Source organism: Mirounga leonina, unplaced genomic scaffold (assembly GCF_011800145.1).
Source record: "Mirounga leonina isolate KUSES-001 unplaced genomic scaffold, KU_Mleo_1.0 Mir_125, whole genome shotgun sequence".
Classification (NCBI taxonomy): domain Eukaryota; kingdom Metazoa; phylum Chordata; class Mammalia; order Carnivora; family Phocidae; genus Mirounga; species Mirounga leonina.
The window spans coordinates 16,205,111-16,232,100 of NW_023270305.1; the positions used below are offsets into that span (position 1 = coordinate 16,205,111).

General features: G+C 49.4%; 1 protein-coding gene across 1 annotated transcript in view; it reads right to left on the reverse strand.

Moving 5' to 3' along the window:
* ALK (ALK receptor tyrosine kinase) overlaps positions 1–26,990 on the reverse strand; it is a 687,757-nt gene that overhangs the window by 117,000 nt on the left and 543,767 nt on the right. Inside the window, exons 6-8 of the mRNA XM_035000834.1 lie at positions 16,090–16,221; positions 8,486–8,617; positions 6,088–6,188 (exon numbers count right to left, since the gene is read on the reverse strand). Of these exons, the coding sequence (XP_034856725.1) occupies positions 6,088–6,188; positions 8,486–8,617; positions 16,090–16,221 (365 nt within the window). The remainder of the gene's footprint in view (positions 1–6,087; positions 6,189–8,485; positions 8,618–16,089; positions 16,222–26,990) is intronic.

A 26,990-nucleotide genomic window follows, 5' to 3' on the forward strand; every position in this document is an offset into this window, starting at 1 on the left:
ACTGTGTCCAGCTCCAGGCTGGGCACTTTTTACGCCCACCTACCAGTTTCTCCCGACAGGCCTGTAGAGGCTCCTGAAGCTGAGAAGACTGAGGTGATCTGCACCAGATCCCCCCGCTACAAAGTGGCAGGACCCCACCAGGGTCCTAGCAGCCTCAAGGAGCTGCTCTCCCCACCACACTACACTTCGTCCTGGCCCTGCGTGACCAGCTGGGTTCCTTTGCACATGGGTGATGTCACGTGTGTTGGGCCACGGGGCAGGAGGGAGCCCAAGGGGCGCTGTGCTTCCTGCGGGGGGCCCAGCATTATGTCTCCCTGGGCAGAGAGTGGGCGATCCAGCTGGATATTACATAGCTAGCACGTTCCAAGTCCTGTCCTGGCTCCCCAAAGATTCCCAAGAGTGAAGGGGACTGGGGAGAGAACAGAGAGTGGAAAACAACCAAATTCATTTGGCAAGCACTGAGGCCTGGAGCTGTCCAAAGGTGAGCTGGCCTTCCCCGTGAGCATTCTGTCACTGCAGTGGGTGTCACGGCATTTGGTGAGACGGGGGTTGGATTCCAGCTCCCACATATCTGACCCAAGGAGCTCGGGCTTGTGGGAGCTGATGGGTTGATGTCACCCTGGAATGCCCCTAGCGTGGCTCTGGTCCCTATTTACAAAGAAGATTTCTATAGCCACCCTAAGGTGTCTGGGCAGCATTGCCTGGCCACACAAGGGCAGAGGCTGGTCCTAGGTGGAGCCTGGTAAGGACCAGCTTGTCCTTTCACTGGTCAGCAGTCAGCCTGGATGCAGGGGAGGATGAATGAAGAGAGGGAGGAGAAGGTCTCCTTCTCCCCAGATGGGCACGTGTTCTATAGAAGGTGGAATGGATCCAGGAAATGACAACCTTATTCAGAATCAAGACCATGAGGCTTCTTGGAATAGTTTTTCCTTCCTGATTTGCTAAAACAAATGAGACCACATGGGGCAAAGAATAAGGCACTCACAATGCACACATCACATTCGGGTCCTCTCGGTGAGTAACAATGTCCCGTTGGCCATTCAGGAATTAGGCCCAACGACTGGTCTCAGCCTGGGGAGAGGCTAAGTGGGTAACATGATTGCTACAAAATGGGGTGGTGCCTCCTTCCTGCCTCCAGAGACAAGGAGTTTGTGGTGGGTGGGCAGGGGCTCTGTTAGGCAAGAGCAATGCCAGTCCTCAGGGAGGCTATGCAGGCCCACGGCAGCGCTCCACAAGTGGAGAAGGTCCCACTGTCCCCCCTGCCCCCCTGCCCCCCCCCAGGGGGCAGGGCAGTGTGACAGAAAGAGCATGAGGCTCGGACTAAAAGGTGTGGGTTTGCTTTTGATTTTGCATTTACTGGCTATGCATCTCTGGGTACATTCCTCTCCTGCCTTGCTGAGAAGGGCTGCTCCCACCCCCTGGGCAGCCCTGCGTGCGCCCACACCCAGATCGGCTCCGTAAAGCCAGCAGAGCAGAATGCCCTTGCCAAGGGATCAGTGGGGGCTGCTAAAGGAAGAGCCTTCTCCTTCTGTTTTCTCCTCTACCTCAAGCCATCCTATAATAATTATGATTGCTCATCCTTGTCTTTTGCCTTTCCACGGAGGATTCTGCCACTGAGTTTAATAAACTTTCAAAACGAAACAGTCAGAAAAGAATTTCTCTTCATCTTGTCTGAAAGTGCTATTTGTCTGCCCCCTGGGGAGAGAGTGGGGTCAGTTTACATAAACCCAAAGAACACCAGCCATGGCTCACCTTACTTTGCTTTTGAGTTATCCTGAGATGCTGGAGAAGACCCTGTCAGCCAGATCCTTGGAAGGATGGGTCCCATGTCCAGGAATGATCTCTGCCATCCTGAAAAGTCTCACCAAGTCAACCAGAGAGCAATTTGCTGAAAAATTCCCTGGCCTCCAGCCTTGAGGGCCCTGCCTGCCCTAGGGGGCCCTTCTCAGTGGGGCTTTGTGCAGGGCTTAACAGATGGCAGAAGGCAAGTTCAGATGCCAGGCTGCTCTCCCATGTCCCTCTGGGCCACATTTACTGGTTTTAATGACACCAAATGGAGACCTCCTTCCCTGCAGGCCAGTTCCCCTGCCGACCTGAGGAGGTCTGCTGGTGGCCTTCTGTCCTCATCTCAGGAGACCCAGGCTAATCGAAGCTGACCCCCTTATCACCACAGGGCTGACATCAGGGGCAGAAAGGCCCCAGGTGTGTTCCAGGGTGCCAGGGGTTATGTCCCTGTGCATGCACATGTGTGTGGGGGCAGGGCAGAGGTGACTTTGGCTGCGGCAAGGTCAGAAAACCAGCAGCTGGGAACTCACCTGCCCTTGGGTGTTGCCACCCATCAAGTGGGTCACATCCCACTTCCTGGGCCCCTTTTGTTCCTGCAGCTCGGAGAAGAAAAGCTGCTTATGCTTTGGAGAGAGGGAAAGTGAACGAGGGAAGCCCACTTTTTCTCTTCCCAGGCCTTGTTCTGTCCTGAGAACACGGTTTAAAATATTCTAGTCACAGGCAGGCTATTCAAATAAAATAGAATTTCAAACCGCATGGGGCTTGTTGAGACATTCAGGCTTCTGGGCTGTGTGAAAGGCAGGGGGAGGGGCGGAGACGGACCCCCCCCCTCCTGACTCTCCCCGTCCTCTTTATTACCAGCAGCTGCGATGCTAGACACATCCGAGTGTGTCTCCCAGCCAAGGCGGACAGAGCAGGGCTGACAGTGAGCGAGCGAGCACACGAAAGCCACAGCAAGGCTCCCCTCCCTGGTGGCAACTTTAATTATTTGAACTGGAGCTCCGCAAAATAAAAATAAAAATAAAATAAAATCTGAATATTGTAAGTGGCTCTCCAGTTTCCCGCAGAGAAAAGCTTGGGGGAGGCAAAAAACCAAAAAAAACCAAAAAAACAAAAAAACTCTTTCTGTTGTTTGTGGCTGGGCTAGGCATCGGTCTTTAAATATTCATGCCCCGTACGCAAGTGTGTGGCCCGAGGGAGGAGCAGGCCGAGGCTGGCCAGGGAGAGGCACGGGGCCAGCGGTGGGGACTGCAGGCATTGGGGGGGGGGGCAGGGGGATGGAGCCGGCGGGCTTCTGGAATGCCCGGGAAGCTGCCTGGCACAAAGGCGCATCCTGGCTACGTCTCCATGATCGATCTGTGGGCATCTGACCTGCCTTCGACTGTGCTGCTTTCCTGGCCCCTTCTGTCTCCACCGCCTATGCAACCCCCCCAACCCTGCCTGGGTCATTTCTCACCACTTCTGACTCATCTCTCTAAAAGGCAAGTTACATCACAGGTAGTGGAGGAAGACTCTCTGCACCGACTCAGAAAGAATTTCCATTACAACTGGCAGGTGCACCTCTGGCCAAGTATTTTCAAGTGTCAATGTGCATCCAAATCGCTGAGAGTGGGGTTTGAAAAATACAGATTCCCAGGCCCTGCCGCTCTGGGGCGTCATCCAGGAGGCCTGGGGTGGGACCTAGGAATCCCCACTGACTGCATTTTCTAAGTGCCGGCAACTGGAGAAACAGAGTCTTACTGGTCAGGCTGCATCTAGATTTTCAAGGAAACGCACAGAAGGTGATGCCAGCTCCCTTTTGGGAATCCGATGACAATTGTGGGGTTTCTTGAGCGAGCGTTTTGAGATATTCTGCAACTACTTCAACTCCCAAGAGTTGGAGGGACCCTAGGCCTCCCAGGACTGGTCTGTGTTAAGAGGAGATGCTCAGTGCTGGGTGTCAGCCCTGGAGCTTGGCCAGCCTCTTGGTCCCTGTGGGCTTGACCCTCATCAGAGACTTTCACCCATCTCTGCTTTGTGTTCCCTTCCTGTACCCGTCCCCAAGGCCAATGAAGGCCCCTTTCAGGTTGGTGGGGTTTGAAGGCCCCGAGGTAACCCCACACAGTTCACACAGCAATTCACCATCCCCTGTCACCGACATTCGCCAACCTGGGAGGAGGAAATCAACTTGCAGCTTCTGCATTTAGGATCTGAATAAAATAAATGGCAGGGCTTACAAACCTGGAAGTGCATATTTCTATTTTGGTTATTTATTTTTCTGATGAAAACATTTCCCCCAACGCTGGGAATTCAAGACCCATCAGCACTAGATGAATGGTCTGCAAACCTGAATGCGAACGAGCTGTGTGCTGAGAAAGGAATGGACTCACTGCCTTCCCTTCATTACTCCTGCTGAGCCAAGTTCTGGAAAAGGGCAGGAAATAGCAGAAATAGCCCAGAGCAAATTTGACTGGAGGGAAAATAAAACAGGCCAGTAAAACAAAACACCTGTTTAAGCTATTGATCAACCAAAGGTTATCAGGGAAATGATGAAGTATTAGAACAATATCATTTTTAACCTTGATATTTCTTACTCTAAAATTAGGCTCCTGTTAAATCAAGTGAAGAATACATTTAAAAATCAAATGCTTTTAAGGATCCCCCTGACCTCTCAAGAAGGCCAACCGCCTCTCCGCATTTAGATTTCCCTCTTAAGAAGCCTTCCCTCCCAGGAGTCCGCTGGGAGGCACCTCAGAAATGTCAACGATGACTGTGTAACCCACCACCTGCATCAGATAGCAGGGTTTCTCAGAGACAGTTTCACATAATGAACCTATTCATTTGTGCCCTGACTTCTTCCAAAAAGGACTTAAGGTGGCTCACAGAGATATGTAATATCTAGTAAGGTAACATAAACGAACTAGAAGAGGGTGAGAAATTGGCCAAACGTTGGCTTAGAAAATCAAGCCGGGAGTGAGGCTGCTACGGGCTACACATCATGAACCCCTCTTTGCTTACTAAGAGTGGAGCCTCAGATTTAATTTGACCATTCTTCCGATTAAAAAAAAATTCATTGATACATCTTTTCCATGCTTATTTGTGTTTGCCTGTGAGTTTGTATCTCACAAAAAGCCTGGAGAGCTTGAGTTTAGCTGTGTCCCGGAGCCACCGAAGCCTGTCTCCCCAGGGCCTGGGGGCTCCACGGAGCGCAGGGGAAGCGAGCCTGGTCAGTTTCACCGAGTCCACAGCCTGGAAGGAAACAAATTGCTCAGGGGGCACGTAGCCATTCCTGAAACAAAGCCAGGAAGGGATTTCTCCTGTGCGTTTCCGGAAAGAGAGGACTGGCCAAATCTAAAGCCTGTGTTGGCTTTCTACTCAGTGCAAGATGTTGATGGTGGCACAAAGAAGCAGAGGCATGTGGGGCTCTTGGAGAACATGGAATCTGGTTTTGGCTCATGTCCTTTCCCTCCTTCCCCATTCTCCTTACCTATGTTTCCTCAGGGTGCCAGGCACTGTTGGCTAAGTACTGTCACGCTTATTTTGTGCCAGGAACTGTGATAAGGCCTGAGTACATATTAACCTATTTAATCCTTTCCTCTTTGGGGTAGGCACTCCTATTGTGTCCACTTTCCAGGTGGGAAAACTGAGGCCCTGAGAGGTTATTAACTTCCCAAACAAACTGTACAGCCAATCAGTGGTGGAACCTAGCTTGGACTCAGGCAATTGATTCCAGAGTCCATGAGCTTAATCACTGGGCCACGTTCAGGTCTAAGCACATTTCTTGTTCTCTAGACATTATGACCTTAAGCTAAGAAACATGGCAAGCCCCTCAGTCCACACACTAAAGACGTTACAGCCACAGGAACCATCCAGGCAAGTGGCTTTGGGGGTACCTTACTGAATGCCACCAATATCTTAGTGAAATTTATGTAGATCAAATTTTTGATGCTCTATAAAATTTGAAATGTATTGCAAGAGCTGGATGTTTATAAAAAGTCTTTTGTAGATCACTGTTACCCTCCCCTGTTGTGCCTTGGAAATATTTTCTGGGTTTGCTTCAATCGAGGCCCCACTGCAAAGAGTCCAGTGTAGCTGAGTATGGGTGTTTAAGGTAAGATCCTCTGCAGATGGAACTTCACCGTGTTGGTGCATGCCCTCTGCCTAAAAGATGACCAAAATGCCATCTTGTCCTCCCCCCACCCCCCAGGAGAACAAGCAGCCCTACTACCCAGGCTACTTTGCTTATGTTTGGGTTTGGCTGGAAGTGCCCAAGGTGAGGAGTGGGATGAGCAGTCCAAGAATTAAGGGAACATTGAGACTTGCCTCACATGGAGAGTTCTTCATCGGGGCGGGAAACGTAGCGCTGGTCACTGTAGCACTTTCAGAAGTAGGGACATCAGTGGTGCTGAGCAACAGGGCGTGGCCTGGGGCAGAAAGGAAAAGGGTCAGAAATGCACCATTTGCATGCACTAGGGGTGCAGGGTTAATGGGCTCTGCATCATTCTTCTCTAGACTTGGAACATCTTTGAGGACACAGCTTTCTGCTGTCCAATGGATAAGGCAGTCTACTTGTCACTGTCAACAAAACTTGGCTCATGCACAGATCTTCCTTCCAAATGCCCTGCAATATCCCAGCATCATACATCCTGAGCTACTGCACCCCTCATCTCCCCAGGTCACCAGCTTTAGCCTATAGCCCAGGAGCAGCCTGAAGCATGCTGGACTCCCCCACCCCTCCCCATTTCCCGTCCTGCCAGCCCTTTGCCCTCCAGTGGTCTCCACGACCTTCACTCTCTTCTACCAGGTCATCCTGTGCCCCATGACCTGACCAGGAAGTCTTATTTCTTGTGTTTTCTCATCGATCTGTCTGCAAACCTGGGAGAACATGAGCCCCTAACCCCACATGGTGGGGAAGAAGAATCTGGAAACCTCCAGGAACTAGAGTGTTTTGTAGGTGGTCAGGGCTATGGAGATAGGTGCCAGGGTGCTCCTGCAACCTTTTAGGTATGCCACAGAACCCCACAGAGGATGTCACTCCTTCATTTCTGCTCTTCTCTCTTAGCAAAGTCTGTTTGGGGGTTACTACCAAGTAACAAATTCAAGTGGGTCCAGAGCAGAGTAACCAAGACAGGCCAGAAAGCCTAGAAAGCATGTGGCCCGTCCTTGAGGAAGAATCTGTGACTAGGGCGAGAAAGTCCTTCACACGGTGTCTTCAAATATCTGAGGGGCTGCTTTGGTGAGAGAGGGAATAGTTGAGTTCCAAGGGGCTCTGGGAGACAGAAAGTATGATCCATGAGTAGAATTTACGGAGAGGTGGAGCTTATCTCTGGGAAAGGAAAACTGGTCTTTGGTTGCAGCAATCAATGGAAGGGACTACTTTAGGAGGCCGTGAGGGCCCTGTCACTAGAGGTATTCGGCCAGGGTCAGATGCTTACTTGCTATGGGTGCCATGGGAAGCCACCGAACTGAGAGCAGAGACATGAAGATCATGTCTTGCTTTGAGCCCCATTTCTGTTCTCTTCTCCTCCACAAGGTGCTGAGGATGATGCAGTACGGTGAGGAGGCCGGGAGGAGAAGCAGGAGCTCTGCGGCCTCCTCTCTGCTGAGAGTCTCCTGTGGCTGCAGTAACTCAGCCTGCTTCCTCACGGGCCAAAGCCAGCTCACTCAGGTGCAGTTAGCTCTGAGGGCCGAGGACAGGACTGCACAGGCTCTGGGATCTCCAGTGGTGGATCTGGACATTGTCCTCTCTCACACTTTGATCATCATCACTACTATTATTATTAATTCTTAGAGGGATCCATAGGCTGTATGATCTTTGCTTGGAAAGAGAGGGATTTGGTACAAGGGGCTCTAGCTCCACAAAGAGTAGACAAATGCAGGGGAGAGAAGGGGAGAGAGCCCTCGCCGCTGAAACCAGCTCTATCCTGCAGAGAGGTGGGCTACAGGGCCTGCCCAGGCCTAGCCACTGGGTAGAGCCCAAGGCTGGGCCCATGGCTGGGTGGTCCGGCCTCTCCAGCAGCCCAAATTTGGAAGTTGTGCTGGCCTCACAGGCCCTGCCTCCTTCCTCCTTCATTCCATGCCCCAGCCATGTCTCCAGTGGCGTCAGCTCACCCACGTGTGGGTGGCCATCTCTTGAGTGTGTGAGGCCCTTGTTCCTCTGGCAGGCCAGCAGGAGCAGAGGGACGATGGACTCTGGCCCTGGGAAGGTGGAAGTTGCCAGCTTGAGCCGGGCAGGGATGGGAGATATCGCTGAGGAGGCTGGGCTCCAGGGAATGGACCAGATGTGGGGCTAGGTTCCCAGGGCACGACCTTGGGCCCAATGACACAAGGCCTCCCTGTGCATCAGCCTCCCCATAGAGAGCTAGGGTTTTCCTTACCTCTCAGTGAGTTACGTGCCAGACACAAAGTTGGTTCTCAACAAACACTTAGTGAATGAATGAATGATTACTATTGTTGCCACTCTTCTTATCTTTTAGCTAATCCTTCATCCAGGTTCTCATTTTAGGGAATCAGAGGTGACATCTACCTTGGCCTGATTTAATCATTCTGAAGCCCAGGAAGTCTGAAGAGGGAATTGTGAGCGAGCACCCCAGGGCAAGCTCTGTGTAGTCCCCTGGTCTTGCCCTGCAGGGAGGGGGAGGTCTAGCTATTCTGGGCTAGGGGCCTAAGTCTCTTGTCTGGCCAGATGGGCAGCAGGGGGAAGGGAAGAGAGCAACAGTACCTCGGTGGTCCTGGCCCCGGGCATCCTTCAGGGTCCTGACCTGCCACCGGAGGTTGTGGGGTGCGAGTGTGCCCTGGGTCCAGCCACAGAAGCCATCCTCGAAGTTGCAGTAAAAACCAGCAGGGAGTTTACCTGCAGGGAAAGCACAGGGGCATGGTCATTTCTGGGACCGCTAAAAGCAAAATATGTCAATGTCAAGTAACATTACCCAGGCATGACCCAAGTATCCTCATCAACTACAGCTCCCCAGCTGGACTCTTGATGTCTAATGTTACTGATGATAATGAAAAGAAGCCCGGGTCCCTAACGTGTACACATGATCTTCAGAAAATAAAATAGTCATAATAATAATAATAGTGCGGTAGCAGGGGAATAACCCAGTTTTATATGTGACAGAGGAGAGCTCAGGAAGGTTAAGCAATCTGACCAAGGTTACACAGCCAGTAGGTAACACAGCCGGGCTTGAACCCAGATCTTCTGCTTCTAAGTCTGTGCTCCTTATTCTGATCCACTGTGAATGTGACCCCAGGAGAAGGCCCTGGAATACATTTCTGATGGTTGACACAATGACAAGAACGTGATGGTGGCAGTGGTAGTGCTGGTGGGACTCGGTTGGATCCCTCAGTCGCTCCTGTCTGCAGAGACACCTACTGCTCAAGCTTTCTACTTGCCCCCCTTTATCTCCCACCTCCCTTCCAGTGAAGGGAAGCCATGTGAGTGGAAGTGATGTGTGTCGCTTCTGGATTGAGGCTGCAGAGAGCCCCTGTGCAATTCTTCAGTCTCTCTCTCCCTGCTGAAGCGGCCAAGGGGAGCTCCTGTTCCTGAGACGGCTGCTGTCTGACAGTGGGCGCCCCCCCGCTTCGGTGCGCAGGTACTCTAAATGTTATATTAAGCCCCTGAAATTTGGGGATGGCTTATTACTGTTCTACCTCATCCTGGCTGAGCAATGCTAGCCACGGGGCCCCTTTATATCATCTGTTGGCTCAGCATAAAGAGCCCCGTTACCCTTTTCTCTACATCAGGCTGACCTTGGGTCCCATTGAAAAGGCCACAGTCAGCTTTATGACCACATATTTCCCAAGTGCCTGCAGAAGGAGGAGGAAAGGAGAAGAGGGTCCAAGAGAGCTCACTCTCTGTGGTTTGCTCAGGGAATGGCTGCAGGGAAGGCACCCAGCCCTGAGGAGCTAGTGGGCCATTCCAGGCTATTCCGACAGCACCAACAGCCCCAGGCCAGGCTGGGGAGAAGCAGTAGGACTATGTCTCCGAGCAGGAGGAAAGGCGCTCTAGCTGGACCCACCACTCTCTGTGTCCTTCCTCTGTCTCAGCCTTTCGGGCAATGGCAGGCTGACAAAGAGGGTCCTAACGCTTCCTGGCTGTGACAGCATCTTAGTGAATTATTACTCATTTCCCCCTGATTCTCTATGCATTTCACACAGAGGCGGAATTATAAATTAAAACCGGCTGTCACTGACTTTGAACATCTCTTCCCATTTATACCCCCCTGAAGAAATCATTTCCCCCCCAAGCCCCGCATGTTCCTCTGATTAAAAATCCAAAAGCTAAGGAGATCTTTCTGTTTTATTTTTTATGCCCCCTCAAGGGACCCCACATCCACTTCTTTTGCAAAAACTAACTGGTAGCTGGAAGTGACCTTCCGCAAAGCGTCCTTTACAGGTGTGCTTTAAACCAGGGACCATGATGGAAGATTCTAGCAGGCAATGGCTCCTGGTAGAAGGAGGAGGCAGGGCTGGGTTGAAGCCTTCACAGCTTATCACTCCCTCCTTCCCCTTTTAGGAGGCAAAGACTGAGAAGTTAGCCTCAACAGTCCTGGGATTTGGACACCTGGAGGTAGCCCTAACCTGCTGCTTCCTGCTGTGTGACTCAGAAGGCAAGTCACTTCTTTTCCTCAGAGACGTAACTCCGTCATCTGTAAAATGAGGCAATATTAGTGTCTATTTCACAGGGCTGTTTTGAGGGTCAAATACAGCAGAGAGTGTGGAGTTTTGTAAGCAGACAGAGTTGAGGGAAATAAAGGGTGGTGGTGGCATTATGAATCATCGATCATTCCCGGTGCAGGGGACTCATCAGAGAATGAACTGAAACAGTCAACACTGCCCTGGGGCAGAGAGAGCCCTCGGCTGCCTCTCTGGAAATGCCTGTGGTAGCTCTGCCCATGCCTTCCCCCTGGGACAGGAACGAGGAAAGCCATTGGTGTTCTCCACCTTCTGGAAGCCCATCGTTGTGCTGGCTTTGCCTAAGATCCAGGGTGAGCTGGGATTGGGAGGCCCTTTCTTTTTGGCTGCTTGAAATAAAGGGAGAGGAGAGAGGCAAACTAGTTTGGTCAATGGACAATTTATGTGATCCTGAAAGCCTTGCAGGATGGGAGGGGGCGCAGGAGGACAGGACTGCTACTCTTGCCAACACAGCCTGTGTGTGCTCAACGAGAAGCTACTCCTAAGGAAGCTGGTGGGGTGGGGGGTGTCCTAACAAAGACCCTTGATGGATTAGGGCCGGGCTTGGGACACTGCTGCCAGGGCCAGTGGCTGAGCACAACGTTGGCGTGCAGAGTTGAGTCCAGTGGTTTCAACTCCTTCTGTGATCATGCCTTTCTCCTCTCATTCACCCCAAGAGCCTACTCAGGGCTCAGCGTGCTGTAGGACCGAAATACTTATTTGCTGAATGAAACAGGCGTGGGTTCAGTCATCTAACCCCTTGCTACTCCAAATGTGGTGCAGGGACTAGCCACACCCACCTCACCATCACCAGTGAAACTGCTAGAAGTGCAGACTCTCAGGCCACCCCCCCCCATAACCACCTGCTGAGTGAGAATCTGCATTTCTAACATTTTCCAGGTGGTTCCTATGCATGGTAGTGGCCACCGAGAAACATTGTCCTAGCTGATCCTCTTACTTCGTTGGCTGGATGGCCAAATCAGCCTGCGTGGGGGTCAACCAATTCTGCAACATTTGGCAATTATGACACCTGATTCCACTGTAAGAGAGACAAATTGGGAGAGTCACAAAGATGTGGCCTCAGCAGGGGCTGCAGGAAGCTGCCAAGTATAAACTCCAGGCCAAATGACACTACTTCTTTTCCTTCCTGTGTGACAGCTCTGTTAATATTTTTGATAAATAGGTGTTATACATTTCCTTGAAAATATAGAGTCATGGGAAAAATTGCTAGAAGAAATACATCACCATATTATGGTTATCTCTGAATGTCTGAGAGGGAGGATGACGGGTGATAGTTATTTTCTCCTGTGTACTGTTCTAGATTTTCCAAATATTTTACAGCCAATATGTTTTATTTTACAATAAAAAAATAAACTTTAAAAAACTTTGTTTTTGTTTTTGTTTTTGCCTGGCAGGAAGAGTGTCTCCACCAAACAGATGAGATTAGTGAGTACAGGGAGGGGAAGCAAGCTGCCTGGATTACCCAGTAAGTCAATGACCCATCAGGGGAGGAAGCGGAGACACCTGGCCATTTTCTGGGGAGTCACATGCCATTGACGCCATGGCTTGACACACAGGGAACCGTGAAAATACCCTTTGATGGGCTCCAGCATTCTGGGATATCTCACTGGGATCAGCAATGTTTAAGTGGAAAGAGGGAAGGAAGATGGTGTGTGGTGTGTGGTTTGGAGGACGCAATGTGAATGGACACGTTCATGCTTGTATGCAGGAGGGCAAGGGCAATGCCACCTCCATTTCAGGTACCCTACTTGTCCTGGCTTGGAATGGTGCTCAGGATTGAGTCTGATAATCTGTATAAAGTTGTGTGTTGACTTCATTCTGGAGCAAGTATGGGGAGTTAAGGCTGGGAGTTGATGGGATATAACCTACTTTCCCCTCCAAATTCCAACCATGGCAGGGCTTAGTGGACTACCCTGGCCAGAGATTAGTGACCCTCACTCATGGGGGTTCCTTAGAACTGGACGTTCCCAACAAGGCTTGGGTGACCACCTGCTCAGAGAAGACATTCTAACAGGTTCCAGACCAGCTGGGAAGGACCAGGTGATGTCAAGACCATTGTCATAAATGCATCACAAACATCAACGTATCAGTGGGCATCATGTTATAGGTTATATTACAGGTGAGGAAATAGGCCCAGAGGGTGAAGACAAATGATCTGAGCCCCTTCTACCCCCAGAGGAATGTTGTGGCAGAGCTCTGGACCTTCCTTGACTTTTCCCTTCCTCCCCTTCCTCCTGGGTAGATACATAGCTAGTGTTGTGCTTGGCACAACCAACCACTAGAAACTGATATAACAAGTGAGTCTGGCTTGCAGTGGTTCAGATTGGGTCTGAACTGCTGCTCAACCACTGGTTAACAGTTTCATGGACTTTAGGTTCCTCATCTCTAATATGGGTATAATAGCATCACATAGGATTATTTTGAGGACAAAATAAGTTCATACATGAAAAGTATTTGGACAGTTCCTGGCACACAGTAAATGCTCAGTAAATGTTAACCATCATCATCATCATCATCATCGTCATTATTATCTTCTTCTTTATGGGGATGTTTTCTAGAATCAACATCAGTGTGATAGGGAAAACTGCAATGATGCTAGACAGAATGGGGCATGCTAAAAAGGAAAAGGATATTTGCTAAGAGTACTGCCAAGATCAGAGTAGTAAGATTGTTCTAACCCTCCTCCTGAATTAAATTTCTCCTCCTAGCAACTGATTTCTATAGCAAAGAACTCAGCGGGGTGGGGGTGGGGGGGTGGGGTGGGGGAGGCATTCTCCAGGGTGGAGCTGTCATTCTGAGAGCTGGTCAGAGCAGCTTTTCAAGTGTGGCTGGAAAGGCCTCTGGGCCCCTGGAACCTGCCCTCTATATGGGAGACAGGCTGTCCTCAAGCTTGGAGTTGGCCCTGGAAATCCATTAATGCCAGCCCCAGAATGGTAAGAAAATGCCCTGAGCCCACAGTAATGGGCTGGATACCACAGACTCAGTGTTCTAATCATGGCTCAGTTCCTGACATGTTGTGTGACCCCAAACAAATCAATTACCTTCTCTGTGCTTTCATTTTCCCAATTGTAAATCAGGGCACGGCCAGCCTGACCTGTGTCCAAGCTGGGAAGTGGGTATCAAAAAACTTTAAAAAGGCAAAAACAAAATCACACAGCTGATATGCACTGCTGGAAATACTGCAGGGACCAATAACTACAGAGACACACCAAAACCCTGCCTGGGGCAACATGGGTGGGCTGGCTTCATTTTGGTCCACGTGTATAGTGAGAGCTTTGTGAGAAAGACTGGAAACAGTGTGGGATAAACAAAGGGCTTACCTGCAAGTCTTTGCTGAGTTTTATCAAAACAACCACAATTCCATCATGATTGGAAAAGTTCACTGGAAAGTTTTATATAAAAAGGAAGTTTTTCAAATTGAAAAATGGATTTTCTTTATTGCTTCATTTAAAAGAGAATAAATAAAACATTTTCACCCCCCAAGGGAAAAATCTGTCTTCCAGATGATGTGGGGGTTACCGTTAACTTTTTAAAGCCATTTTGCAGGCCACAAGGTCTTAGGGCCAGTGTATCTGAGAGGTTGAGGCATTTGCTTCTGTGTCTAGGCCCCACAGCACCCCAGGCACACATCTGCCAGATCTGGTCCCTGCTGGGACTCTGTGGTCTCACTCCCTACCCCTATGCTGGATTTTCAGCACTCTGAAGACAGAGGCTGTGTTATTCATCTCTGCTGTAGGCTCTAGTACATTTTCTAGCTCATAATATATGGGTTTTATAAGTGTTTGTGGTTCCCCTGGCATACATGTGTATACTCTGAGCCAGACAGCTGCTAAGAACACGAGATTCAGGTGGAGTGAGCACTAGCCTGGAAGTCTAACTCTGTCCCCAACTACCACTGAGACCTCAGCAATTTGTTTTTGTCTATGGGGACAAGTTTCCCAACATTTAGTCATTTTAAGTCAACAAATAGTGACTCCCTAGGCTGTGCCAGGAGATACTGGTCTGGGGGAGAGTACCAGATTCAGTCAGCCCACAGACAGGGAGACAGACATGGAAACCACCTCATGAAATGGAGTGGATGCACACCCACTAGACTGGCAAAAATCAATAGACATCACAATAAGTGTTGACAAGTTTGTACAGAAACTCAAAGCTTTTACATTACCGGTGGAACGTCAGGTGGTGTAACTACTTTGGAAAACAGCCTAGAAGTTTTTAAAAGTGTCAAATACAGAGCTGACCCAGCAATTTACTCCTAGGTAGATGCCCAGGAGAAATGAAAACATCCGTCCATCCAAAAACAGGTACACGAATGTTCAAAGCGGCATAATTTGTAATAACCAGAAAGTAGAAACAACTCAAATGTGCATCAACTGATGAACAGATGGACAAATGTGCTATTAGCCATACAATGAAATAGTATTTGGCAGTAAAAAGGAATGAAGTACTTACACATGACAAACAGGGATGGGCCTTGAAAACATTATGCCAAGTGTAAGAGGTTAACCACAAAAGAATACGTATCGTATGATTCCATTTATATGAAATGCCCCAAATAGGCAAATCTATAGAAACAGAAAGTAGATTAGGGTGTGCTTAGGGCTAGTGGATCGTGGGGGGAGTAGGGGAGGCGAGATTGGAGGGAAACGAAGAAAGGTTGCTAGCGGTTACCTTTGGAGTGATAAGAATGTTCTAAAATCAGATTGTGGTGATGGTGGCACAGTCCTGTGACCACACTCAAAAACACTGAAGTGTGTACTTTAAATGGGTGAATTGTATGGAATATGAGTTATATTTCTAAAAAGCTGTTACTAAAAAATAATGGATGGATGCACCAAATGGGGGGGACGTCCAGAGGAAGAAGAACCGACTGTACTTGTTGGGGTGATACTTGTGAGAATGATTAGAGGAGTCTTTCCAGAAGGACTGACTCTGGAGGTGAGTCTTTTTCTTTTTTTAAGATTTTATTTTCTATTTCTTTGAGCGAGAGAGAGTGAGAGAGAAAGAGCATGAGCAGGGGGAGGGGCAGAGGGAGAGGGAGAAGCTCACTCCCCGCTGATCAGGAGCCGATGTGGGGCGCGATCCCAGGACCCTGGGATCATGACCTGACCTGAGGCAGATGCTTAACTGACTGAGCCACCCAGGCGCCCTGGATGTGAGTCTTGGAGGAGCAGACATGACCGGAGAAGGAAAGGGCCTTCTGGGTCAGGGGTACTGCCTGAGCAAAGCCACAGAGAAGCGGTCTGATCCAGCTGGCTGGGGTACATGGAAGCTGGGGCGGATGGCAGGGCCAGGTGGGCGGTCGAAGAGATGGCCTGAAGAGGGCGGGGAGTGTGGGCACAGAGGGCTTCTAATGTCATGTTCCTGTGTGAGGCTTTACCCTGCACATCTTCTCTGTGCCATGAGGATGCTGACAGCATAACTTACAAGACCTTGTTTGGTTCTTAACTTAGCTCTTTCTCTTGAAGACTGTGTAGCTTTTGGAAGTCACCACTGAGAGGACACGAGTGGCACTGGACGTGAGGAAGGGTGTCCAAGCTCGTGTGCCTGGGGTGATGGGGGCAGGGGGCTGAAGGCATGGGCAGGGCTGGGGCGGGCGGTGCAACCCCATCTACTCCCCCATCTACTCACTGCACAGCTGGTCCTCATCTTCTCCCTGGGCACAGTCCTGGTGGAAGTCGCAGGCCTGCCCGAGCTGGAGGACGGTCCCGTTCCAGCAGGTGAAGGAACTCTGCAAGGCCATCTTGGAGCCCGGGGATGTTCCTGGAGAACACACAGAGACACATGCCCTTGGTCAGTTTGGGTGGCCCTGTGGGAAGGCTCAGCAACAGCATCGCTCTGCCCCGTCGCATCCCACTGGGATGCCCACATCTCAATCTGGTTACACGCAGGGCCAACACCAGGAGGCTGAGAGGATGTCAGCCTTAACACCCCATCCCCTAGCCCCCTGGGGGAATCCTCACTTTCTAGTGATGGTGACTAGCAGAGTGGCCCCAGGTTTTGGTCTCCATGTTCCCTCAACACTCTGGGGTCCTCAACCCCTGGCTTCAATGTGCCAGGTAGAGAGCCTGTGGGTAGAGACAGCTCGACCTGCAAGGTCAGATTTGAAGCCTATCTGGTCCAATGTATCTCCCACATGTTCTTGACCCCAGCTTCACCATTGGAATGATGCTAGAAACATGCAACACTTTCTAGTGTTGGACAGCTGTGTGAAGCTGACCCTATCCCTTTTCTCTCTGGCCCCCTGTCTCCCCATCTATGAAAGGAGGGATTCTGATGATATTTCTAAGGTCCATTCTGGAATTTTTATATAAATCATAAATCTCACATATTATCCAGTGGCAGAAGGGAGAAGGAGCAGTTTATAATGAACATATCAGCAGTTATTTCTGTATCAAGAAAAATGGGTTATGGTAATGAATTAACCTGTGATCCCGGAGAGCCAGGCTTAAGTTGGCCTGCACCAGCCTGCCCTTCTAAATGGGGGCCTTTGCCTGGGGCTCACCTAGCAAGGGCCTGGTTTGTGTTTCTGAGTGTGACTCCTGCCCTCTAGCTCTTGGTTTGTATTGGATGGGGGAAACTTTGGCTCCTGTGGAGGTGAGCAGGTGGGCCCACCTGGGTCAACCCCCCAAGTCTGGTGGCTTTGCATTCTGTCCTCTTTTCTAGCTCCCTCCCCATGATGGCTGGTGCTTCCGCAGTCTCCCCATCCCCATCCCACCCTCTCAGTGCTCAGCTGGGTGGGTGAGAGGGTGAACCAAGACCCCCACTTGGCCGAGTCCCACAGCCTCTCTGAGCTTTCACATAAGGGGTGTACTTCTCCAACCCTGGCTGTGAGAGTAGACTCCCCTTTATTAGATTTTATTTCAGTAAAGCCTCCCAGCTGATTGTGATGTGGGCTCTGCAGGTTAGATCTTCTTTACTATCTGAAATGCCATGATTTTCTGGTTCATTTCAGTTCCCACTGAAACTAACATCAAGTCCAGGTTGTTTGCTTCTAGAATCCTCTGCATACCTCAGCACATCTGTCAAGAGGCTAAGCAAGTCTTATCAGTGCCCATTTCCTGAGTGGGGAAACTGAGTGAGTGAGGTGGAGTGACTTCTCTAAGGCTGGTAAGTGGGTTGCAGGCCCAGCCTGTCAGACTGCAAAGCTGCTCTCTCCATGTCACAGAAGGGGAGCGCTGGAAGTGGCCTTGGGGCCTCTTTTGCAGACTAGTCTAGATAAGGCTCAATTTGTTAGTGGCTAGCACAGGCCACCACCGTTGTCAGATGGGCCCCCGGCCTGGCTGGGGGTTCTCTGTAACTGCCGGGCATGGGAAACACAGGCCCTGCTTCCTTCAGGGGATCACATCCAAACTCTTCAACCTGCTCTTCAAGGTTCTCTGTGCTCTGCACCCCAATTTCCTTTCCTGTCTCACCTTGCTCTGTCTCTCCGACAGACCTTTGCTCGAGCCTCATTGGGTGTTGGTTCCATGGTTCCATGCCCCCTAGCTCTAGAACATGTGTGCATGGCCCCATCTTCTTCCCCACATCATTGCAGTGTCTCTGTGTTGTCCCTCCAGCCCTCACCAGTGCCTGGCCCCAGGAGTGTTCGTGAAAAGCCTGCACATTAGGTTACCTGCCTGTAGTAACCCCCAGAATAATGGCTCCCCAGATAGCCATACCCGAATCCCCAAAACCTGTGAATATTACTTTATGTGGCAAAAGGGACTTGGTGATGTGACTAAGTTAAGGGTCTGTAGATGGGGAAAATACCTGGATTACCCAGGTGTGATCACAAGGGTTCTTAGAAGAAGGTGGCAAGAAAGTCACAGAAAGAAGCCGGAGATGTGATCATGGAAGCAAGTCTGGAGAAAGGTGAGGCAGGCGTCACGAGCCAGGGAATGCCGGCAGCTTCTAGAAGCCAGAAAAGGCTCCCTTGGAGCCTCCAGAAGGAGCCGGCCCTGCCTCTAACTTGACTTGAGCCCAGTGAAACTGATTCCGGGCTTCCGCCCTTCAGAACCAGAAGAGAATAAATGGGTGTTGTTTTAAGCCACTAGGTTTGTGGTGGTCTGTTATAGTGGCCCCGGGGGGCGAATACACCGGCCAACCCTGACACCAGATGCAGTCATGGGCTCAGTCAGCTGAGGCCCCGCATGGCTTTGGATCATCTACTCTGTTCCTTAGCTTGTTTTGTGTTTCCTGCTTCCCTGGACTAGACATCTCTGCCTCTCCTCCTCACACAGAAGGAGAAACACTACCCTCTCCATCTCTGTTCCTTGAGCACAGAGACAATATTCCCTCCAAATCCTTTCCTGATCCAAGTGCAGGGGACTGCACAATGGAAAGCCAGCCCGCCCCTCTCAGTTCCAAATATTCAGCTCTCAGGATCAAAATACAGAAGGAACGACAGGAGACACGATGCTCATTTTCAAAGGTAAAATGCCAAATTCATTTTATCACTTTAACTCTGCACAGGAATTTCCCACTTGTCCGTCATGGCGTCTCGGAAGCTGGGCAACACGGTGCTTCTAAGGAACAGGTGCTGGTCCCCAGAAAGTGCAGTCTCCCCCCTGGCAGAGCTGGAGGAGGGGTGTCCTCCCTGAAGCCCTGATGGAGGCCAACTGGCTGGGCGCGGCTGTGGTCTTTGTCCCTGGAAGCAGGGGCCCAGCAAGGACACCAGGTATCCAATATGGCGCACCAGCTCCCTGCCAAGTACAGCGCCAGGCATTTCACCGGCTTGTGCGCTAAACCTTATAGCCACCAGAACAGGGCAGCTCTGTGTTTCCCCCTTAAGAGGGGGGAGTCCCAACTAAGGGAGGGTGAAGGGCAGTGGCAGGCAAGTGGCCTCCAGATGGGCTCCGCTCCTGAGGGCAGACTGGTGTGTCCACCGTAGCCGGCGGGCCCTGCCTGCTGACGATGCTGCCTGTCCTCTCTGCCCCTCCTTCAGCACAAGGACATTTAGGATAATAAAAATTCTCCTTCATCTTGTTTGGTGATTTCCCAGTTTCCCAAACATTTTCTTCTTATGCCCTCTATGGGACCATTACATAATGAGGACCTTACTCCCCTCACTCCCAGCACTACCAAAGACATTAGGGAAATAAAAAAATCTGCGAAGTCTTCCTTCACCTGTGGGACAAATGAAAATCGTGTCATGTTTGATTCACACCTTGTGATTAGGCCTTAAGTTTCACCGTGAGCGTGTGCGTGCTTCACGCACCAGTTACTTGTCATTCCCTGAATATGTCTCCTAGTTTCTTTTACCTTCCTTCATTTGAAAAATATAGGCCTATTGTTGAAAGCTTGAAACCAGGGTAAAAAGAAACAAAAACAATGCCCAGAATTCCACTGCCCAGAGGCCAGCATTTTTAACATCTTGGTAGGTTTCTCGTTAATGTTTTTGGCCGATGCTTTCCAAGTGTGTATAGCTGTGTCATATGTATATAGGCCTTAAAATAATTAGGGTTGTATCACAAGCTTTTCCCAGGCTTTAAAAATTCCCCATAAGAAAAAAAAATTCCCCGTAAGGACACTTTTTAATGGCTACGATCCTTCGTAATACGTACCATCATTTATTTAAACATTATTCAATGACTGGATTGTTAGGCTGTTTATAATAACACTTTGAAGAATATCTTTGAGCATAAACCTTTGCCCACATTTCAGATTATTTTCAAAGGATAGATTCCCAGAAGTGGAATTACTGAATCAAAGAGTATAAACATTTTAAAGGCCCTTGATACATATTGCCAAATTGCTTTCTAGAAGTTAATCCAATTTACACACTCACCAGCTGCGTTCATACACGCACGCCCCTCTTGCTACATCCTGGCCATCCTGGCCAACCCTGAATATTATCACGGTTTTTGTTTTTAACTCAAAGTATTTCCCTGCTGTTTTATTTGTATTTCTTTGATAGTTAGTGAGGCTGGATATTTTCCCGCATGTTACTAGCTTTATTGTACTCTTTTAGGGACTTGTCCAATTCCTTTTGCCAATTTATCTGTTGGGTTCTTCATGTTTTCCTGTTGAAGTGTATGAGATTATTGATAAGGATGTGAAATATTTGGTTATATGTTTGACAATTTCCCCCAGTGTGTATTTTCATTCTGTCTATAATGCATCTTGATACACAGGAGTTCTAAACGTGTATGTCATCCAAAACTATCCATACTTGGTGATTGCTTGTCTTTTATGCGTCCAGAGTTTCTTCCATGTGGGGTTGGTAGGCAGTGCGTGGGTCAACCTTGGTAGTCATAGGGTTGTCCCACCATTGCTAAGGCTGCCTTGGCATTTGGGAACATCTTCCGCCAACTCCCCATTTTGCAGCAATGGGGATCTAGATCTCCCCAGCTCATCTGTGACATTTTCATGGAGTGCCCCATTCTCTCCCTTCCATGAACTGTCCTTTCACTTGGGCTTCTTGCTTGAATGTGGCGGACATTCTGCTTGATGTAACTAGCTGTTTGTATGCCTGTCTTCCTCAGCAAACTAAGTGACTTGAAGGGAGGTATCAAGTCTTATCTGCATGAGTCTCCAACAGCGCCTTCCACAGAGATCTCCCCACTCCGGTATTGGGGATTTGAACTGAAACGATGTATTATGGGTGGGAGGTATCTTGCGTTCATTTTATAGTGGAGAATACAAAGGTTCGGAGTGCTTACATGGCTTGCCCAGGGCTTTGACACCTTGTTCTCTGTCTTTTGTACTGTGTCTGTCTGTGGGATCCCCCTGGGTGATGGGGGTCCTCAGGAGCGGTGACAATGGGTACAGAAGGGCAGGAAGTCAGTATCCCTCCCCTGCGACCATAAACCTCACCAAAGGAGGGGTCTGGTAGCTGGAAGGGAGGGCTGCTTTCACTCTCTGGAGGCCACAGAGTTTATCCCCAGGAGCTCCCTGCTGCACAGCTGCAGCCCAGAGAAGCTCTCTCCTTCAGCCCCTGCTTCTACCAACTCCTCCTCATCCCTCTCCCCTGGCTGGAGACTTCCAGGCTCCCTGACATTGCCTCCTCCCCTGTACCACGGGGAACTTTATGCCTGTGAGAGATTCAATTAGATGGACGCCCGGCACTCTGATCTCTACTGCCAGCCCAAACTCAAAACTAATGAGGTGCAGCAGAAAACAACTGCTCTGTCTTCCCAAGTTCTTCTCTTTATGGGGCCCATAAATTCCAAGGAGTAAAGTACCCTTGGGGAATGGTTTTAATCAAGGGCCTGAGTTTCCTAACAGCATCCCCTCGGTGGCTGTCAAGTGGTTATTCCAGCTTGTGTGGTAGGGTAACCCGAGGTCCCGGATGGTCAGAGCCTGCTCCAGAGCATGAGGAAGACACTTCTGTTGGCACTTCCCGATCACTTCCGGCCATGGCGCCAGTGACTCCTGGTAACCACTGAAATGCCAAATGCCCGAGTCACAGAAAGGTTATGGAGAGCTGAGATCAACTCTGGGGAGAGCTGGTGCTCGAGGATCTTTCGTTAATAAGGGTCTTCTCCTCTGGGAATTTATTTATTACCTTCAAAAAGGCAGTTCTTCCCAGAATAACATCTCAGGCACTGGGGATAGTAAACTGTCATCATTCCTTACCCTTGGAGAGCATTTTAACACCTTACCATGTGCCTTCCTAAGCCTTCTTTGCTTGAACCTCAGAAACAACTGGTAGGACATTTATTCTTATCCCCATCTGATTAAACAAAAGACCGAGGATTTGAGAGATTAAATAATGTAGAGAGAAATGATTTTTAAAGAGTAAGGCACAACAAAATGCAACCAGCTCCTTGCAAGGTGCCTTGCCGGAGGTCTCAACAGCTAGCAAATCACAGGGGAAGGGCCCAGATCTGGGTCACATGGTCCCAGGTGGAATCCCTCTCCCAGGACGCAAATTACATCATCTGCTGGAGCAGCTCCCTGACTGCCCATGGGAGTCGCTTGGGAAGTTAGAAATACTGTTGATGATCTGACTGGATCAGTGAAATCAGTCCCTCTGGAGGAGGGGCCCTTGGCCCTGGTGATTTTTAGAAGCTTCCTGGGTGATTCTCATGGACATAGGGTTGAGAACCACTTCCTTGGAGGGCTGGAGGATCTGTGTGTCTTAGGTGGGTCCTGTACCTCCATGGTTCTCCAGGGTCCCCTGGTAAAGTGAGAGTGTAACTTCAACCTCCAAGACTCCTTCCATCCTTGACGTCCTGATTCTGGGCTTCTGGCAATGGTTGTCGGCGGCTCTATGTTCCTAAGTTGATTTGATAGAGTTGGTGCCATTTTTATTAATGTTGACCACTTAATGACTTTCCCCTGAAGCCTGCTACCCTGCTATGCATCTTAACTGAGCCACTCACTTGCCCAGCAAGCTTCCCTTAGTTGCCTCATGTTGGCTTTTCCTGTCTCAGTCATCTGTCATCGGCACCCTGGAACATCTCTCCTGAAACAACAAACAGCATGTCACATTTGTTTGACCATTTATCTCCTCTGTGGATGCAGCAGAAATGAGTTTGGATCTGCACTGGAGACACGTGTGCCCCGGGTCAGGTTACATGAGGTGCTCTTCTGCCCCACGGGGGACTTGGGGAGTTTGCTCCCCGGGAATGACTCATTTTCCCTAATTGTGCATTCAAAACAGAAACCCACATCTGCTCTCCTCCTTCAGTCGTGTCTTGGAGATTTGATGCTTTGAAATGGACACAACTCTCTTAACTCAAATTTCTTTTTTAAATGAATGTCAAATTTTAGGGCGCTTAATTAATTTTTAATTAAGGTGATTTATGTGGCATTAAAAAAGGCACATTTGTATCAGCTTTCAGGCCTCTCCCACCTCTTGCTCTTGCCTAACAGATGCCACTCGTTAAAGGGGAAAAATTGAGTGCTGTGTCAGCGAGAAGGGGGTCTTGCTTTTAAATTAAAGAGAAGGGGAGTTGGCTTGTGGGAGGAGGCTGGCTTCCAGAGGGTGGGGAAGTCAGGAGCCAGGCTGCAGCTGGAGCCCAGAGGTGGTACCCAGCTCCCACCTCCTGGTGGAAACTTCACGTTTTCCAGGACAAGGAGAATCAAGTGCTCAAGGGAAAAGAAGCCCAGAGATGTGCAAATGGATGGTGGCATGGTGAGGGTGTAGTCAGACTGTGCATAGACTAATAGCTGCCACCACCACACTGGCATTAATGGGGGTGTTGGAAGGCCTATGAACTGTGTAAATTAAGCCTGGCAGAGACCAGTCCTGTTGAGGACTTTGGGCCTTGTAAATTGTAGTTGGACAACCTCATTAAAGAACTGGCATCTGGGGTTCCTACTCAAAATGCAAACTGGCAAGGAGAGGGCCTGGGTATGGAGGGCCCCAGTGGGCTGGGTAAGAAAGCACTGTGCTGGGAGTCAGGAGAGCTGGTTGGAGGCCTGGATCTGCCATTAGGCCTCGGACTTCATGGGCATATCACTTCTCTGGGCCTCAGTTTCCTTGTTTGTAGACCCTCTACAGCCAGCCATTTGTGTTTACCATGGGCTTAGGCTACTGCCTTGATGGCATGTCCCTGCTGCATCAAAGTCATATGAGCTTGGTAACTATCTTATTTCCTAGGCCTTACTGCAGACCTACAGATTCAGCATATCTGGGGGTGAGACTCTGGAACCAGCATTTTCCACAAGCTCCCTGGGTGACAACTGGTACACCAAAGTCTGAGAACCTCTTGTGTTGGAGAAATAAATGGATCTTCAGTTCCTTCTCCCTTTGGAAGAATCCTGAGCCTCATGGCACCACCCACTATCTCACCATGATGACTTCCTCCTTGGTCCAGGGTTCTCAGAGTTCCCTTCACACCCAGATTCCGTCTCTGTTCTGATTTTAGCAGGCCCAATGCATCACTAGCTAGCGGTACAAACTCTGACATAGTTTAGAGGGCTTTTCCCTTCTGTAAGTTGTGGATACTATCTAATTCACAGGGTTTTTTTGGGGACTGAATGAAATGGTGTCCATAACACAATATGTGGGCTTATTTTTTTTTTAAAGATTTTATTTATTTATTTGAGAGAGAGAATGAGAGAGAGAGAGCACATGAGAGGGGGGAGGGTCAGAGGGAGAAGCAAGCTCCTTGCCGAGCAGGGAGCCCGATGTGGGACTCGATCCTGGGACTCCAGGATCATGACCTGAGCCGAAGGCAGTCGCTTAACCAACTGAGCCACCCAGGTGCCCCAATATGTGGGCTTATTATCAGCTAAGTTCAGATAGTATCCCAGGAAGTTGGGGAGAACTGGCTATGGAGGGTGGGTGGGAAGGGGTCAATGAAGAGGTTGAACAGTCCCAGTCTTGGGGTCAAACAGCACTTTTGGGAATCCCCCATCCCACAGTAGGGGCAAATATCTACAACGCATGATAGAAACAAACCCAATAGTAACCCACAACACAAACATAGCTATGAAAAAGAATGGCAGTGATGAATTTTCAAGATGATTTGTCTCTGGCGTCACCCCACCACTGGAGTGAACTTTCTGAGCCCGGCTTCCTTTAGGTCTTAATCCTCCATCTTTGCTGGTTTCCATGGCATTCGGACCAAATTGAGGCTTTGCACAGCCGTGACAGCCCCCATTCCCAGCTTCACCCTGTTCTTTACATCTTTAGCTCAACACCACGACTAGCAGCTTCTGGAACAGGCAGCCATGGTTACAGCCTCTGTGTAACTCTATTCTGTTGTCTAGAATCATCTTCTCCATCTGAGCAATTCCTCCTAACTCAGGTATCACTTTCCCCAATTGCTTGTTCTTCTCCCTTGAAGAAAGATGTGTGCCTCCCTCTGGGGTGCACTGGCAATCGCTCCATACCTTTAACTGTGCACTCACCTCCCCTCTTGGGCGATTATGTCTACATTGTTAGTTTCTCTCACTAAATTCTAAATTCTTGGAGGCAGGGGGTCTGTCTTCCTTGTTTGATCTCCTGGAGAGTGCCTGGCACATAGCAAGCACTAATGAATATATGGGGAAGGAACGTAGAATAGATCACCAAGTTTGAGCAGAAGAATGGAGTGAGGTGGAATTTCCTTGCATTCTGGAAATTGCTAATTCTTTAGGTTACACTGTAGACATCTCCCTGCCCCCCAACTCTGTCTTTGGTTTATTGAACAACTATGTTCAGAGCTTCTTTTGAAAGGTTGGCACTGGGGTTAGGAGTAGTGACTAGGGGGCAACGTGGGTGACCTAGTTTGACAGGTGGGCTGTATAAGTTCTCTCTGGGGAGGTGATACTTGAGCCAACCCTGAAGGATATGAGAGAGTCAGCCATGTAAAAAGGCTCTGGAGGAGCAGGAACCGCAACACCCAGAGTGAGCGAGGATGCGCGTGATCTAGAAACAGAGCAAAGGCCAGTGTGGCTGGAAGGGTCACAGAGGGTCAAGAGGGCCATGAGGAGGAAGGCAGAGGCCCAATTAGGCAGGACCTTGAAGGCTGTGAAGGGTGTGGATTTTGCTTAGGGAGTTTAGACAAGTCTCAAATTATTTGAAAACAATTTGATTCATTTTCTTAAAAGATCATTCCTAGCAATTTAGAGAGAATGGCTTGGAGAGGCAACAGGAAGCCATGGTGACGTGACAGAGCCAGCTGACGTGACAGAGCTACTGAGGGTTAGCTTCAAAATCCCAATTCCTCAGACAAAGTCAGTCTCCATATAAACTCAGGAAGAGGCACAAAGATTCCTGTAGGCCAGCTGTAGGAAAGCCGACTGTGTTTTGTTTTCATGGCTGAGCTCTCTTAAGAAATTAAAAATTTTCTCATCCCTCTGTAGTCTCAACAGGCCCTTGATGTTTTTGCATGGCCCTTTCCCCAAGGTTTCTCTATGCGACATTTATCTTCATTGCTTTGCTGAAAAGACCCAGCAAAAATTTTATTTTTAATATTATAAATGACCTCTGTGCACATTTACCATTAATCTCCCTGAAAAGCAGTGATATTTAACCATTCTGCACCACAGCTCTCCATATAATATGTCGTTTTCTCCTCTTGTTTGTTCAGTAAACAATGAACAATTCCCGTCGTACCTTGGAGAATTAGTACTAATCACAAACAAATTATAGCGACAACCGAGACCACAAAGCAGATTGCGCGGCAGAGAAGGCTGCTTGGAATGGAGAGCAATCGTGGTAATAATAACTACCACCCTCACCCTTTAGTGAATGCCTGTCATCTCCTAGGGACTGCCTTAACGGCTTTATATACCGGGACCCAAGGATTTGTAAAAACATTCCCAAGGTCACAGAGGCAGGATTTTACGTCCACTTGACTCCAGAGCCCATGCTTTTAATCAGTATGCTAGACCCACCAGGTGGAGAGGCCACGTTAGAAGCCCCATTGATACACAAGAGGGAGGATCATGGACTGCAATCAAGTAGGGCACCAGAGAGAGAATGCATGCAACAGGCTGGAGACCAAGGCTGGGCAAGCAAGCTTGCAGTCTCAGAGAACCGTGGAGGGGTAGAGAGAGAGGCTAGCTGGGATTCTGGGCTGGATTCTAGTCCCTCAAAGGGCTGGTAATATGCTTTTAGGGAGATGATATACTCAGGTAGGTGATAAGCCAGGGTCTAGGCATGGGGGAAG